Here is a 16,095-nt window from a genome sequence, read left to right as displayed (position 1 = left end):
TGTATGTCAACCTGGCTAGGCTGAATTACCCAGTTATTTAGTCAAACAACATCAGGATGTTGCTGGGAGAATATTTTGTGGATGTGGTTAACATCCGTTAGCTGATTTTATGTAAAGGGGGTTACTTTTGATAATGGGAACAAGCGTTATACAAACTGTTGAAAATTCTTAAGGGCAAAAGTCAAGATTTTTCTGGAGATGAAATCTGCCTCAAGGCTGCAGCATTAACTCCTGCCTGAGTTTCCAGGCTGCCTGTGGGCTCTACACTTTCAGACTTCAGATTTGCTGATCTCCACAATTGCATGAGTCAGTTTCTTAAAATTATCTCTATCTATCCATCTGTCTGTCTCCTATTGGTTCTATTTCTCTGAAGAATCCTGACTGAGACAACATCTGACCAAGGATGACTCAGCTGGGGCAAGGTGAGCTAAGTGGGTAGGATGAGCAAAAGAAAACGATGGAAGAGGTTAATAGAAGTCAGTCACCAAAAATCAACTAGATATTTCCTCTGTGTGTGCGCGTGTGTGTGAAAATGTTTTATAAAATTCACATTTTATTGTTGTAGTTTTTTTCTCTGATGCAGAGAGAGTAAGAATAAGGTAGGTGAGAGGTTCATGATTACATGGCTATCACAAATTAATTAGATATTGGCTGGGCATGGTGGCTCACACTTATAATCCTAACACTTTGGGAGGCTGAGAGGGGGGTGGATTGCTTGAGCCCAGGAGTTCGAGACCAGCCTGACCAATATGGCAAAACCCTGTCTCTAAATAAATAAATAAATAAAAGTATAAAAACAAAATTAATTAGATACTGAATCTATACAAAATATTTCTTGAACACTACCTAGGAGTCCATGACTGTGGTTGGTATGTCGGGAGTTGGGGAAGGAAGTCTCCAGAAGTGGCCTGCTCCACCTACCCAAGGACCTCAGCTGTACTAGTGGATATAAAACAGACACATGGAATAAAGTAGAAGGGCCTGCCCTTTTCCTGCCTGTTCTCCTCCTACTCATTCTTCCCAATCAGCTCAAACTTTACCTCTTCTCTTACCCTAACTCTATCCTGCCACTAGACAGTTACATTTGCCCTTCTCTGCATTCTCACAGCTCTTTGTAGCTGCCTTCACCATATCATTACTCTTTGTTATGTGCTGTAGGCTGTGGGCAGAATTCTAAAACGACCTCCAATGATTCCCTAAGTCTTCTCAAAATGAGTGTGAACAGGGCCAATGAGGTATTGCTCCCATGATTGTGTTCTATTATATGACAAAGGGATTTTGCAGATGTAATTAACATGCCAAATCTCACCTTAAGATAGTGAGATTACCCTTGGTGGGACTGACCTAATCAGGTCAGCTTTTAAAAGAGATGGGGCTCTTCAAAAAAGATTTGAAGTATGAGAGGGGTTTGATGCAAGGATGACAACCCATTGCTTACATGGAGACAGAAGGGGCCACATGGCAAGGAATGCAGGCAGCATCTAGGATCTGAGAGCAACCTCTAGCTGACAACCAGCAAGGAACTTCAGTTCTATAGCCTCAGGGAACTGAGTTCTGTCACAAGCACATGAGCTTGGAATGGGATCCCAGCTCCAGACGAGAATGCAGCCTGCCTGACACCTCGATTTCAGTCCTGTGAGAACCTGAGCAGAGAGCCCATTTGTGTTGTACTCAGACTTTCTCATCCACAGAACTGTGAGCTAAAAACAGGTGTGGGTTTAAGCTGCTAAATTTGTGGTAATTTGCAATCACAGCAGTAGAAACAAAAACAGTCATGTGTTGCTTAAGGAGGATACATTCTGGGAAATGTATCATTAGGTGATTTTGTCCTGTGGGCATCATAGAGTGTACTAACATAAACCTAGATAGTAGAGTGTACTACACACCTAGGCTATATGGTATAGCCCATTGCTCCTAGGCAACAAACCTCTACAGCATGTTACTGGACTGAACACTGTAGGCAACTATAACATAATGGTCAATATTTGTGTATCGAAACATTAAAAAGGTACAGTAGAAATATGGCATAAAAGACTTTAAAAATAGGCTAGGCACGGTGGGTCACACCTATAATCCCAGCACTTTGGGAGGCCGAGACAGGTGGATCACTTGAGGCCAGGAGTTGGAGACCAGTCTGGCCAACATGGTGAAAGCCCATCTCTACTAAAAATACAAAAATTAGCCAGGCGTGGTGGCACGCACCTGTAGTCCCAGCTACTCAGGAGGCTGAGGCAGGAGAATCGCTTGAATCCGGGAGGCAGAGGTTGCAGTGAGCCGAGATTGCGCTACTGCACTCCCAGCCTGGGCAACAGAGCAAGAGTCTGTCTCAAAAAAAAAAAAAAAAAAAAAAAAAAGTACACCTTGTATAGGACACTTACCATGAATAGAGATTGCAGGACTGGAAGGTGCTCTGGGTGAGGCAATGAGTGAGTGGTGAGTGGATGTGATGGCCTAGGACATTACCGTAAACTACTGTAGACTTTATAGACAACTAGACTACATTAAGTTCATAATTTTTTTTTTCAAAAATAAACTAACTTTAGCTTACTATAACATTTTTATTTTCTGAACTTAAATATATTTTTTTAACACTTTGACTTAAGTCATGTAATGCACTGTACTTCAGTGTTACAGTGGGTATATATTGCTAGGCAATAGGAATTTTTCAGCTCCATTATAATCTTATGGGACCACTGTCTTATATGCAGTCTGTCATTGACCAAAGCATTATTATGCAGAGCATTACTGTACATTATGTATTTGTTTCTCCACTCAATTATGATCTGGAAGGCAGGATCCATGTCTTTTTTTTTTTTTTTTTAATCTATATAAGCCCCTCTGAGCAAGGTGCCTGGCTTGGAGCAATGCTCTAATAAATGTCTGTTGAATAAATTAATAAATGAATAAGTCCTGCATTTGCAGTACTGTGTAGGCAACTGAGACAAGGTTCGAGTGTACTCAATTTATTTCAGAAAGTATTCTACCAGTGGCCAGCACCATGCCAACGTGGAGTCCCTCCAAGATAATGTCTCTGATTTTCTTGGACTCCCAGTGTTCCTTATCATATATAGGTATTGGGGTTTCAAATGTTACTGACTCAGACATAGTTAATCATAGTTATCATGGGATTAGAGATAAGAGCTGATGGAAAAATGAAAATAAGAGATAAGGAAAGTTTCAAAACTTACTGCTATGGTCTGAATGTTTGTGAGACCCCTGCCATCCTCCCCAATTCTTTTGTTTTCTTTTTTTTTTTTTTTTTGGAAATGGAGTCTCATTCTGTCACCCAGTCTGGAGTACAGTGGTGCGATCTCGACACACTGCAACCTCTGCCTCCTGGGTTCAAGCAATTCTCCTGCCTCAGCTTCCCGAGTAGCTGGGATTACAGGTGTGCACCACCACACCCAGCTAGTTTTTGTATTTTTAGTAGAGATGTGGTTTCTCCCTGTTGGCCAGGCTAGTCTCGAACTCCTGACCTCAGGTGATCCACCCACTTTGGCCTCCCAAAGTGCTGGGATTACAGGCGTGAGCCACCATGCCTGGCCACCCACCTCAATTCGTATGTTGACATCTTTATCCCCAAGGTGATGGTATTAGGAGGTGAAGCTTTTGGGAGGTGATTAGGTAATGAACTTGGATCTCTAATTAATAGGATTAGTGCCTTATAAAAGAGGCCCAACTGGATGTGGTGGCTCACAGCTGTAATCCCAGCACTTTGGGAGGCCAAGGTAGGAGGATCACTGAAGGCCACGAGTTCAAGACCAGCCTGGGCAACATAGCAAGACCCTCCAATTCCATCTCTACAAAAAGTATTTTTTTTAATTAACTGCATGTGGTGGTACAAGATTGTAGTCCCAACTACTTGGGAGGTTGAGGCAGGAGGATCATTTGAGGCCAGGAGTTCAAGTGAGCTATGATTGTACCACTGTACTCCAGCCTGGGTGACAGAGTGAGACCCTGCCTCTTCAAGAAAATAAATAAGGGGCCCAAAGGTTACTCTTTGCCCATCCACCACGTGAGGACATGGTGAGAAGGCACCCTCTAGACACCAAAGAAACGTCGGCCTTAACCAGACACCAAATCTGCTGCCTTTATCTTGAACTTCCCAGTCGGCAGAACTTTGAGAAATAAATTTTCCTTGTTTTTAAGCCACCCAATCTATGGTATTTTGGTATAGCAGCCTGAATGAACTAAGACACTTATTTGGAAGAATAACTTGTTATGCTTCCCTTATAGACCTTCTGATTGATGCTACTTGTGATTACAACTTTGAGCAATTAATTTTATCCTTTCGAGGGTCAGTTTCTTCACTAGTAAAGGGGAGAAGACATCGTGTCATCCCAGCCCTAATATTCTGTGTAATCTATGAGTTTGTTTGGCCCATGGGTGAAAATAATGCAGTTGACTCTTCGCTGCTGCTGCTGCTTCTTCTTCTTCTTCTTCTTCTTCTTCTTCTTCTTCTTCTTCTTCTTCTTCTTCTTCTTCTTCTTCTTCTTCTTCAACAGCGTCTTGCTTTGTCACCCAGGCTGGACTGCAGTGGTGCAATCTCAGCTCACTGCAACCTCTGCCTCCCGGGTTCAAACTATTCTCCTGCCTCAGCTTCCCAAGTAGCTGGGATTACAGGTGTGTGCCACTGCACCTGGCTAGTTTTGTACTTTTTTTTTTTAGTAGAGACAGGGTTTCACCATGTTGGCCAGGCTGGTCTCGAACTGCTGATCTCAAGTGATCCACCCACCTTGGCCTCCCAAAGTGCTGGGATTACAGGCATGAACCACCACACCCGGCCTCAGGGTCTTTTCATTTCTTAAGTCTGCAAGTCACAATGTGGCCATCTAAATGTACAGACAGTGAGGAGGAACAGAACCTACTGACGCGCTATCTGAATACTTAGATGGCCATATTGCGACTTGCAAGCTTAAGAAATGAAGAGACCCAAAATAATCTCACATTGACCAAATTAACTGCATTATTTTCTCCCCATAGGCCAAAAGAAGCATCTCAGAATCCTCAAGAAACAACAAAACGTGTTCATATTTTCAAAAATCTTCTTCTAATATCTCAAACTGGTATTTAAAAACAGGGTAAAGGGCTTTTCTACTTTAAAAATGTTCCAGCATTGTAATACAACTGGAAGAGTCCCAGCCAAAAAGGCTTGACATTTGACTATCTGGGCAGCGATAGAGCGTGCACTCAAAATGAAAAGAGGATGACATGATGCTTAAACTATGTTTCAAAACCCACCCCCACAACAAAATGAAGGGGGGGAGCAGAGGCGCTTGGATGATGTAAGAACAAGTATCTCAAGGGTATGTGAAGAAATTAAAAGTTAGCAATAGCCAGTAGCTTCCAGTTGGCCAGCCTATTTTAACTCAGGAAAATAAAAGGCATTGCTAACTAATTTTGGTCCCCTTCACAAATGGAAAAATATTCAGAAGAAGATGAAGATACAGCAGTGACCCAAGCAGACACAATCCCTACCCCATGGAGCTTAAAATTCTGAGAATACTAAATAGGGGTCTTCTTGGCCAGATAATTCACCTCTATTTTCAGTTCCATGAATGTCCACCATATTATGAGCACTGAACAGAGAGGAGGCTATTCATAAAGTTAATGAGCTTTTAGTTTCACAGCTGCTTACTTTCACAGGCCCTTCCAAGGTTCTGTATGTCCTTCGCAAGGATTTAAGGTGTAGCTGGATGCATGGAGATCCACACCAACCAGAGGGTCAGTCTCTACATTCTGGGTCTGTGTGGAAGGCTGGTAGGTTGAATGTACTCTCTCAATTTTTGCTGGCCTCCAGTGACACCCTGCAACATGTGGAGCCTCCCCAGGTATCTGAAATCCAACTTCGGCGCCAAGGAGAAAGTATGGAATGAGATGCTCCACCATTCTCTGCTCAGGGTTCTCCAGACAAAGGCCCCACCACCAGCTTCTCAAGCCCTATCTTTTCCACTCGGGACACCAAATGGGATGCTGAGACGATGGCCAAAGGGTCAGCTGGAGGCCTGCCCAGTAACATCAAAGGTCTGGAGTCTCTGACGGCTTTTCTTAGGGCATGAACACCTCTGGAACAAGAGATTTCTTCAGCTGTGGCATGACCTATAGTTCTCAAGCTGAAAGATTATTTTCTAAGCCATTAATAACAAAAAACGTATTTCTATCTGCCATGCCAGAAGAAAAACAAAATTATCTTTCTATTCTCTTTACACAAAATACTATTATAAAGTTCTGGCTATTTGAGGAGCGGTCAAAGAGGATGAAGTCAAAAAAGTAGGGAAAAGAAGTGTTATATAGGTGGGTCAAACAGTGAAGTTATAACAGTAACAATAATTCTTAATACTAATGGTAATGATGCTATTTTTCTGGATGCTTTTTAAAGTTTGTAATTTGTTATGGTTTCTTCTCTTATTGTAAGTAGATATTTAGTCTTGGGCTTAATTTCATATTCTTTTTCATAAAGAGGGCTCCATATTTTATAAGCTTTGCAATAACCTGGATCTACCCTTGACCAAGTTCCTTTTCTTGAAGAGTGGGGCAGGAATCACTAAAATCACAAGAAACCAATTCTTACAACTTTTCTTTCCTCCATTAAATCCTTACCCTCTCCTACTTGATCTTAAGTCTATTATAAAAGCTTAGAAGATTCAAATGCCAATAAGGAGTGTTCAAAATATCTAAATCCATCAGACTTGCCCGACCTGATCTCATTGAAAAAGCAAAGCAGTAACTCTGTCTTCCTAATTTGGAAGAAGACAGGTTTGCCTGGATCAGTTTTTGGAAGGGAATTACTTTAGAAATGCTGATCTCCAAAAAAAAAAAAAAAAAAAAAAAAAAAAAAAAAAAAAAAATAGAAGAGCATATCATTTCGTTTGTATATTTCTTTTGAAATTAGTTATTAATATAGAGGCAGTCACTTTTGAATGTCTTGTACCGTATACCAACCTGTATTTTCCATCTTTTCAGGAGGGAATGGCAAGGCTGAGAGCCAGCAAAGGGCAAAGAAATGACTGCCCATTTTGTTGCAACACCAAAAAACTCTTGATTTATCAGTGCATTTGGCATACTCTTTTTCGGTGGGGTGGGGAGGTGGTGATGGGCTGGTGGAAATAAAGACTTGTAAATTTTATAAATGCAAGTCCTCTAAAGTAGGCCAATTGGTCAGCTGCAAACTTGGCAGCATCATGAAGCATGTGTGCTGGGCAGCTTCGGAACACGATGTTCTGTTTCACTTCTGAGAGCAGGGGAAAATGGAATAAGGGCTCAACCCAGGACAGAGAGCGAGAGAGAGCTCAGCAGGGACATGCGAAAGGGCCCAAAGACAAAGGAAACACTAAAGAATAAAAGCCCAACATCATTAGACTGCTGACCACAACATTGAAAAAAGAGAGAGAGAAAGAATGTAAAAGCATCTGAGAGAGGTGCTGTGGTTCTGATGCTTGCTGAAGCTAAGTTCTGGAAAATTCAGAGCAGTTGTGTGATTGATGATTAAAAGTAATAAGTCAGTGTTTTATGTAAGAGTAATGATGAAATTTTGTAAAAGTTCTTGGAAATAATGCTAAATTTTATTGAGTCTATAAACCTTGAACCATTAAAAAAAGTGTGGCATAAAGGAAAAAAAAGTTTCAAGCACAGACTCCTATAGCTCAAATTTAAAACGAACTTGCTAGGGCTTTTTTTTTTTTTTTTCACCTAAATTTACATTTCATATTGTTTTAATAAATATTTGGCTACTAAATAATAATATATAATTTATAAAAATAACAAAGTATTTGGCATATTTGAGTAGTCACCTTTCTCAGATATTTTCAAATGATGAGTAAATAAACTAAAAAAGTGCAAAAAGTATGGACTTGCATTAACAGTTCAACAAAAGCAGGTGCTAATAGTAAATTATACTTTAATTCATAAAACATTTTGTTTAATGGTACCAACTGCTCATATCTTGAGATTTGTTTTTTCTTTTAATTAAGTGATTTTGAATTATGTCATGGTGACATTCTATTAGAATCATTTAAAACTGATAGCATGTAATGAATAACCTCACATATATTTGTCTTCAAATATCTGGTGTTATCATAAACTTGAAAGGACAGAGATCAAGCAAGTGATAATTGCTTAATTCCATATGTACACTGTTATTTAAACATATTAACTTAAAAATAATTCTTAAGGAATATCTCCATCTTGATTTATTGCACAGAAGTTCAAGTATAAATGCAAAAATGGTTATTACTTAGTGGCACCTCTTCTTCCTCCATGTATATGCCAAAAGAGAAAGACAAAAGAAAAAAAGAAGCCACCTATTTATTCATGTAAAAAAGAGACTATGGTGGCCAAAAGACTCAGCTGGTCTTTGTAAAGGAGTTTATAGCTTTCAGCTGAAATCTCTAAGTGAGAATTCTCATTCCCAGCTGCTGGCTCCCTGGGAGCTCTCGGTGGCCTCTGACCTCATTTCCATGGAGACAGAGGTGGGAAGGGTAAAAAATAAGTTAAGGGGGAAACTTTTCTTAAGGCAGTATTTTCAAATCCCCACTTGTCCAATACTGATGACTGTCCAAGTTAAAAGTGGCCACACATCACTATTTGAAATCACTTTCAGTTTTTCAAGGGTGAATGGCTAAAAATGAGGTATTTGATTGTAAATATGCATTTGCAGAAATAAAAGAAAATACCTGCCCTATTTGATACTGTTTAATTGAAGCTCTAAATGAAGGCAAAATGGCTGCTAACATTCAACAATGGAGAGAGAATTCTAGCATGTTTCGGGGTCTGGTTTGTGGCCGAGTGCTGTGAATGGTGTATGTCAGAGTTCTGCAGACCTCTGTACCTGTGGGGGTTGATGCTCCCTTAAACATCAGAAAAGTGGGATCTTTGTTAGGAGAACTTAAAAAGGGATGATTCTCCTCACATATCAATTATTCCATCCCCTTGCCTATCAGCCTTTGTTCCTGACCATTTAACTGAAGCTAATAAAAGTTATCACGACACTACAATTACTGCTACACTTGGCTACCAGCAGCCATTTTTTTTTTTTTTTTTTTTTTTTTTTTAGTTATTACTGCATTCCCGCTACTGTATGATGTGTTTTCTCACTTTACTGTAGTCTCTTAAAAAAACCCTTTTTATCTGGGAACAATTCAAATATACACAAAAGCAGAGAAAATCAAGTGTTGAGCCCCATGTACCCATCACTTTCTCATGGCAATCATCAATTCATGATCACTTCTGTTTTATTCATATCTCCACCCATTGTTACCTTTACTTTATTTTTTGAAGCAAATCTTATATATTTTTATCCACGAATATTTTAGTTTGTATTTATAGAATATAGGACTCATTAAAACTAAACACAATAGGCCGGGCACAGTGGCTGAAGCCTGTAATGTCAGCATTTTGGAAGGCCGAGGTGGGCGGATCCTTTGAGCCCAGGAGTTGGAGCAATGTGGCAGAACTCCATCTCTACCAAAAGAAAAAAAAAAAAAAGCCACGGTGTGGTGGCACATGCCTGTAGTCCCAGTTACTCGGGAGGCTGAAGTGGGAGAATTGCTTGAGCCCAGGAGGCAGAGGTTGCAGTGAGCGTAGAGATTATACCACTGCACCCTGGCCTGGGCAACAGAGTGAGACTCTGTATCTAAAAAATAAAAATAAACTCAGTATGATTATCACACCTAAAAAATCAAGAATTTCCTAATATCAACAAATATCAAGTTAGTGAGTCTGCTTTCTGAATTATTATTGTTGTTGTTATATTACTATTATTCACATTTTACAAATACAAAAACCGAGGGAAAGATAAGTTTAAAATCCTGCACAATATCTCACAGAAGATATGTAGGCAAGCCTGGGTTAAAATCCAGACACAGGCCAGGCACGGTGGCTCATGCCTGTAATCCCAGCACTTTGGGAGGCCAAGACAGGAGGATCACAAGGTCAGGAGTTCAAGACCAGCCTGGCCAATATGGTGAAACCCTGTCTCTACTAAAAATACAAAAATGAGCCGAGCATGGTGGTAGGCACCTGTAGTCCCAGCTACGCAGGAGGCTGAGGCAGGAGAATCACTTGAACCTGGGAGGCAGAGATTGCAGTCATCTGAGATCGTACCACTGTACTCCAGCCTGGGCTACAGAGCAAGACTTCGTGTAAAAAAAAAAATCCAGATATAGCTGAATACAAAGCCTGTGTTTAGTTGGGTAAGTAAGCTCCCAAAGTCACAAGGGTAACAGTCATAAAATAACGATAGCTAACTTTTTTTGTACTGAGGATGACTAAACTTTGTTCTAACTCCTTGTTTTAACTCATTTGATTTTCACTATAACCCTTTGAGGTAGGTGCTATTATTCCCATTTTACAGATGAGGAAATGAAGGAACACAGGAATCAGGCAATAGCTAGCAAGCGGTGCCTCCAGTCAGGGGCACATTCAGTCACTTTATTCACTGGCTTTTCTTCTTATATATCTTCATAGCTATGAATCTATGCATGTAAATATCTACTTATTTGAATAGATAATATATTCTCATGGCTCAAAACTCAAGAGGTTCAAAATGGTACACATGGAAAAATCTGTGTTACCTCTGTCCCAGCCATCCAGTTTCTATCCCCAGAGGCATCAATATTTTCAGTTTCCTGGGTATCCTTTTGTAGATATCTTGTGCACATACAGGTAAATTCATATCCTTCTCCTCCTTTTTTTTTTTTTCGATACAGAATCTTGCTTTGGCATCCTGGCTGGAGTGCAGTGGCACAATCTCAGCTCACTGCAACCTCTGCCTTCCAGGTTCAAGCGATTCTCCTGCCTCAGCCTTCCAAGTAGCTGAGATTACTGGCACTCACCATCACACCTGGCTAATTTTTGTATTTTTAGTAGAGACAGGGTTTCACCAGGGCAACAGAGCGAGACCCTGTAATGATTTTTAAAAAAAGGAGTCTTGAACTCCTGACCTCAAGCAATCCACCTGCCTTGGCCTCCCAAAGTGCTGGGATTGCAGGCGTGAGCCACCACTCCCAGCGTCCTCCTATTTTTACATGGAAGGCAGCATGCTAGACAAAGGTTCTGCATTTACGGTTTTTCACTTAGCATATTTTGGAACTTCATCACTCTCTTTTACACAGACACCATGCTACTCCAATGTGCCCATTCATGTTGGCAAGTAAACCCAGGTCTGAGTTTCTAAGTCTTTAAATTTTAACTGCCATGTAAATATTTAATGTTGAATTGGAACTTCCATCTTTTCCCAGCTCAGACTTTGAGCCTGCCTAAACCTCTTTAAAATCAATTCATTCTGCTATCGTTGCTTCAAACAATGGCCTGAAACTTACTCTAAAAGCAAAGCACATTGACTCATGTTCCCTGAGATCCTAGCAAAGTTTTATCTAAAAATAATCCAATGTTAGGCCGGGCGCAGTGGCTCACGCCTGTAATCCCAACACTTTGGGAGGCTGATGTGGGTGGATCACGAGGTCAGGAGATCAAGACCAATCCTGGCTAACACGGTGAAAACCCATGTCTACTAAAAATACAAAAAATTAGCCGGGCATGGTGGTGGCGGGCGCTTGTAGTCCCAGCTACTCCGAAGGCTGAGGCAAGAGAATGGCGTGAACCCGGGAGGCGGAGCTTGCAGTGAGCCGAGATCGCACCACTGCACTCCAGCCTGGGCGACAGAGCAAGACTCCCTCTCAAAACAACAACAACAAAACAAAACAAAAAAAGAAATCATGTGTCAGGAGAAATGCCATTTAACATTAAAACATCATAGGCTTCGTATACTCTGCAGATTAGAAGCATTAATTAAATTTAGACTTTTGAAAATTAAATATGCAGGTTAAAATTTTTAGGGTAACCACAAAAACTACAGTGGAAAAAATGGAATGAAGAAAAACTAAATCTGAAACAACTCAAATAAGTAAAAACAGGGAAAAGCAAAACAAAACAAAAAAATCGACCGGACGTGGTGACTGATGCCTATAATCCCAGCACTTTGGGAGGCTGAGGCGGGTGGATCACCCGAGGTCAGGAGTTCGAGAGCAGCCTGGCCAATATGACGAAGGCTTGTCTCTATTAAAAATACAAAAATTAGCCGAGCATAGTGGCACATGCCTATAGTCCCAGCTACTCGGGAGGCTGAGGTAGGAGAATCACTTGAACCCGGGAGGCAGAGGTTGCAGTGAGCCAAGATCATGCCACTGCACTCCAGCCTGGGTGACAGAGCAAGACTCTGTCTCAAAAAAAAAAAAAAAAGAAAAAAAGAAAAAGAAAAAAGTAAAGAAAGAAAGAAAGAAAAAGAAAAATCGGAGTATATAGATGTGAAAGTGAGATGGTAGAAATGAATTAAAAGGTAGGTGGACTAAAATTTGCAATTATGATACTATCAAATTGAACTTTTTTAAAAGGTAATTTACTATTTTACAAATGCCACATTCAGCCAAAACTTAAGTGCAGAGAAAGATTTAAAGTCAAAAGATGGAAAACTAGACAATAAGGAGATATCCAAAGAAAGTTGGCAAGACTATTTTAGTATCAAAGTAGACTTTAAGCCTGAAAGCATTTACCAAATATACTGAAAGTTTTAATTAATCAGGAAGATATGACCACTCTAATTCATACAGTGCAATAATATGGCTTCAGAATATATAAAATAAATATGAAAAGAGCTACAAGGAGAAACTGACATGACAAATCCATTGTCACACTAGATCTGCAGTTCTCAAACTTCAGGGAGCATTCGAATAACCTTGATGGCTTGTTAAAACACAGATTGCAGCCGGGTGCGGTGGCTTTGAGAAGCTGAGGTGGGCAGATCACTTGAAGTCAGGAGTTTGAGACCAGTTTGGCCAACATGGTTAAGCCCTGTCTCTACTAAAAATACAAAAAAATAGCTAGATGTGGTAGTTCATGCCTGTAATCCCAGCTATTCAGGAAGCTGAGGCAGGAGAATTGCTTGAACCTTTGGGGCAGAGGTTGCAGTGAGCCAAGATGGTGCCCTGCACTCCAGCCTGGGTAACAGAGCAAGACTCCATCTCAAAGAAAAGCAAAAACCAAAAGAAAAAAAAACAAAAAACACAGATTGCTGGGTCCTACCCTGAGAGTTTTTGAGTTTTGGATTCCTTAGGTTGAGTGGGGCCTGAGAATTCACATTCCCAGAATGTTCCCCCCTTGAGAACCAGTACTGCACGGAAGTCCTGCACATATGCACCAAGAAAGTTTATAGTATAGTATAGGAAGTATATATAAGAAAGTTTATAGAAGCATCGACCATCAGAGAAAACCATTGACAACAACCCATAATGGCAATCAACAACAGAAACAGTAAATAACTCATAGTATATTAAGACAATTGGACATTATATAGTAATGACAAAGAATGAACTACAGCTTTATGCATCACTATAGCTAATTATCACAATGTTTGAGCAAAAGAAGAAAATTTGAGAAAAATAAAGTTCCAGGGAAAATAAATTAAGACATTTTTTAGGGAATATCTGGTTATGATAAAACCATAAAGAAAAGCAAGAAAAGGAGTAACCCAAAATAGGATAGCAATTTTCTCTGTAGGGTGGGGTGAGAAGATGCAGTCGTGAAGAGTAATGTTCTATTTCTTAAGCTAGGAGGTGAGTTCTTGGATGTTTGTTTTATTCTAAGTTGTAAGGATAAATGATGCATACTTTTTGTATCTAAGGTAGATCTCTCAAAAACGCTAAAAGGTAATGAAACCAGATCATATATAGGAAGCAGCAATCACTTCCAATTGAAAAGGACAAAAGTAAGTTCCACAGGGAATTGGGTTTTGAGCTATTATCAAAAATTTGATAGGCAAAGCTCTGGAGGGAGAAGGGGAGAAAGAAATTTTTTTAACTTTGGCCAAATGGCATAATCAAATCATAAGAAGTAGACCAGTCTGTCCAGAAAGAACTGTTCATATGGGATATGTCATTTTTTTTTTTTTTTGAGACAGAGTTTGGCACTGTTGTCCGGGCTGGAGTGTAATGGCTCCATCTCGGCTCACTGCAACCTCCGCCTCCCGGATTCAAGCGATTCTCCTGTCTCAGTCTTCTGAGTAGCTGGGATTATAGGTGCCCGCCACCACACCTGGATAATTTTTATATTTTTAATAGAGATGGGGTTTCATTATATTGGCCAGGCTGGTCTTGAACTCCTGATTTCATAATCTGCCCCATCTTGGCCTCCCCAAGTGCTGGGATTATAGGCATGAGCCACAGTCCCTGGCCCAAATTCTTAATTCAATTAAGCATATATGAATTTTGAGAAGATAGGACACATTGCAGATACATTCTTACAGGAGGAGGTCAAAGAAAGTCTGATGTGTGGCTGCTCTCTGTCCCTGCACAGAAAAAATTCAAATAGTATATACAGTTTACCACAAATTTTTAGGCAAAAACCTGGTTATGTAGTCAGATCCATCTATGCGAAAAGTAAAACATCTTTGACTTACTTATTTATAATTTTTATTAGGTAATTTGGGGTAATATATGTATGCATTTTTAACTTGATCACTCTATAAGGCTTACAAGGAAAAAGAATTAATCTTGTCCAAACTGCCCATTCTTGAGTTCCACTACCTAGAGGAGCTACTTTCAACTTTCAGGCTCTTCTGATTTTAAATTCCATTTTTGAAGAAACATACCTATATTGCTACTTCTTGATTTAGACGTGATTAGATTAGAATTAGATTTAGAATTAGAGTTAGATTTAGAAAATATTAGAATCTATTAGATTAGGATTTAGTTCTTTCCTAACTACGATCCCTAGACTTTACTGCACACAATTACTTCTTCATCTTTATGTTCCCAACATAAATCTTTCACAATTTTTGGCCAAATCAGAGTACAGTATTTGCATTATTTTGATCATGTAAGTATTGTTCTCAGTTAAGCCATGTGGTACCCTGTGAACATATTTTTTTTCCTTGTATAACTTCTAAATTGTACAGGGGTTAATTGCTTCTTTTGTACTTATAATTTTCTGTTTACATAGCAATAAGTTATCCCCAAATTTTCCATTCAAGTGTCTAACATGCCCCTCAATATTGTCCAATTTAATCGGTAATTTCTTTTTTTTTTTTTTTTTTTGCTGTTGTCCCAGATTTATTGAAAATAATATAGCATTGCAGAAAAAATTCAAACAGGTCCCCGAGGCGTTTTGAAATTCATCCCAACTGTAGGCTGAGTGACCTGCAGGTTGGACAGACTGCCGAAGTCCAAAAGCTTCAGCATTTCCTTAGTGTCAGGATCTACTTCAATTATCTCCTGATCCAGGGCTGAGACCTCGGGAACGTAATTGTCTCTCCTTTCTCTCTCCTCCTCCTGCAGCTTGATGGAGATACCTCTTACAGGGCCTCTCTGAATCCGCTTCATCAGATGGGTGACATAGCCTGCTATCTTGTTGCGGAGCTTCTTGCTGGGGATAATGGCGATCTCCTCGCACACGCGCTTGTTCGTGTGGAAGTCGTTGCCCAGGCGCGTGTAATACTTCTCTATGATAACCCGGGCCGCCTTCTTCACGGTTTTGGTGCGAACGCGGCCCATCTTGGCGGGTCCTTGGTAAAGAGGTAATTTCTATGTTCCAGTTTTCCCCACTTGAAGACATCCCTCTTGGGGTACTCCATCTTCTTATTACAATCTGGCTTACTGAAGACGTGTTATCCCCGGACTTCCTTGACTATCATCCTAGAAATTCTCATCACTTCTTTCTTCCGTGGGATACCATCTTCCTTGTTTCTCCTGTGTGCTTAGGGTGGGGCTTGTCATATGGTAGGCCTTTCTGTACACAAGGCCCATCTGGTTCTTTGTAGAATCCCAAAAGCCAGTTATCTTTAAGATTTATCTCTTGGGCTTATCAGCTTTCTCAGACAGAATCATTCCGTTGCCTGATGGTAGGGGTGTGCATAAAGACTGGCAGCCAACGTTTTGGAAAGGCCTTGGGGAAGGGGTGGGTTTACTCTTCAGTATGCAGATGTTTCCTTAATCACTCTGTTTTCAATAAAGAGCCTTACTTTCACCTTCAAATGTTCCAGGGTTCTAAAAAATTGCCCTCTCCAGTCTAAATGGATGAAGGTTGAAAGTCCTATCATCAGATCAT

At 40.2% G+C, this 16,095-nt stretch overlaps 1 protein-coding gene across 1 annotated transcript; it reads right to left on the bottom strand.

Annotated features, from left to right (window-relative positions):
- Nucleotides 1-15,063: 15,063 nt before the first annotated feature.
- On the bottom strand, nucleotides 15,064-15,566 carry LOC135971304 (small ribosomal subunit protein eS17). Its single transcript, XM_065546350.2, has one exon. It carries the CDS (start codon nucleotides 15,540-15,542, stop codon nucleotides 15,135-15,137), a length of 408 nt encoding a protein of 135 aa, XP_065402422.1. The 5' UTR covers nucleotides 15,543-15,566; the 3' UTR covers nucleotides 15,064-15,134.
- Nucleotides 15,567-16,095: the final 529 nt, after the last annotated feature.

Source organism: Macaca fascicularis, chromosome 6 (genome assembly GCF_037993035.2).
Source record: "Macaca fascicularis isolate 582-1 chromosome 6, T2T-MFA8v1.1".
NCBI lineage: Eukaryota > Metazoa > Chordata > Mammalia > Primates > Cercopithecidae > Macaca > Macaca fascicularis.
This window is presented reverse-complemented; position numbering and strand designations above follow the sequence as displayed.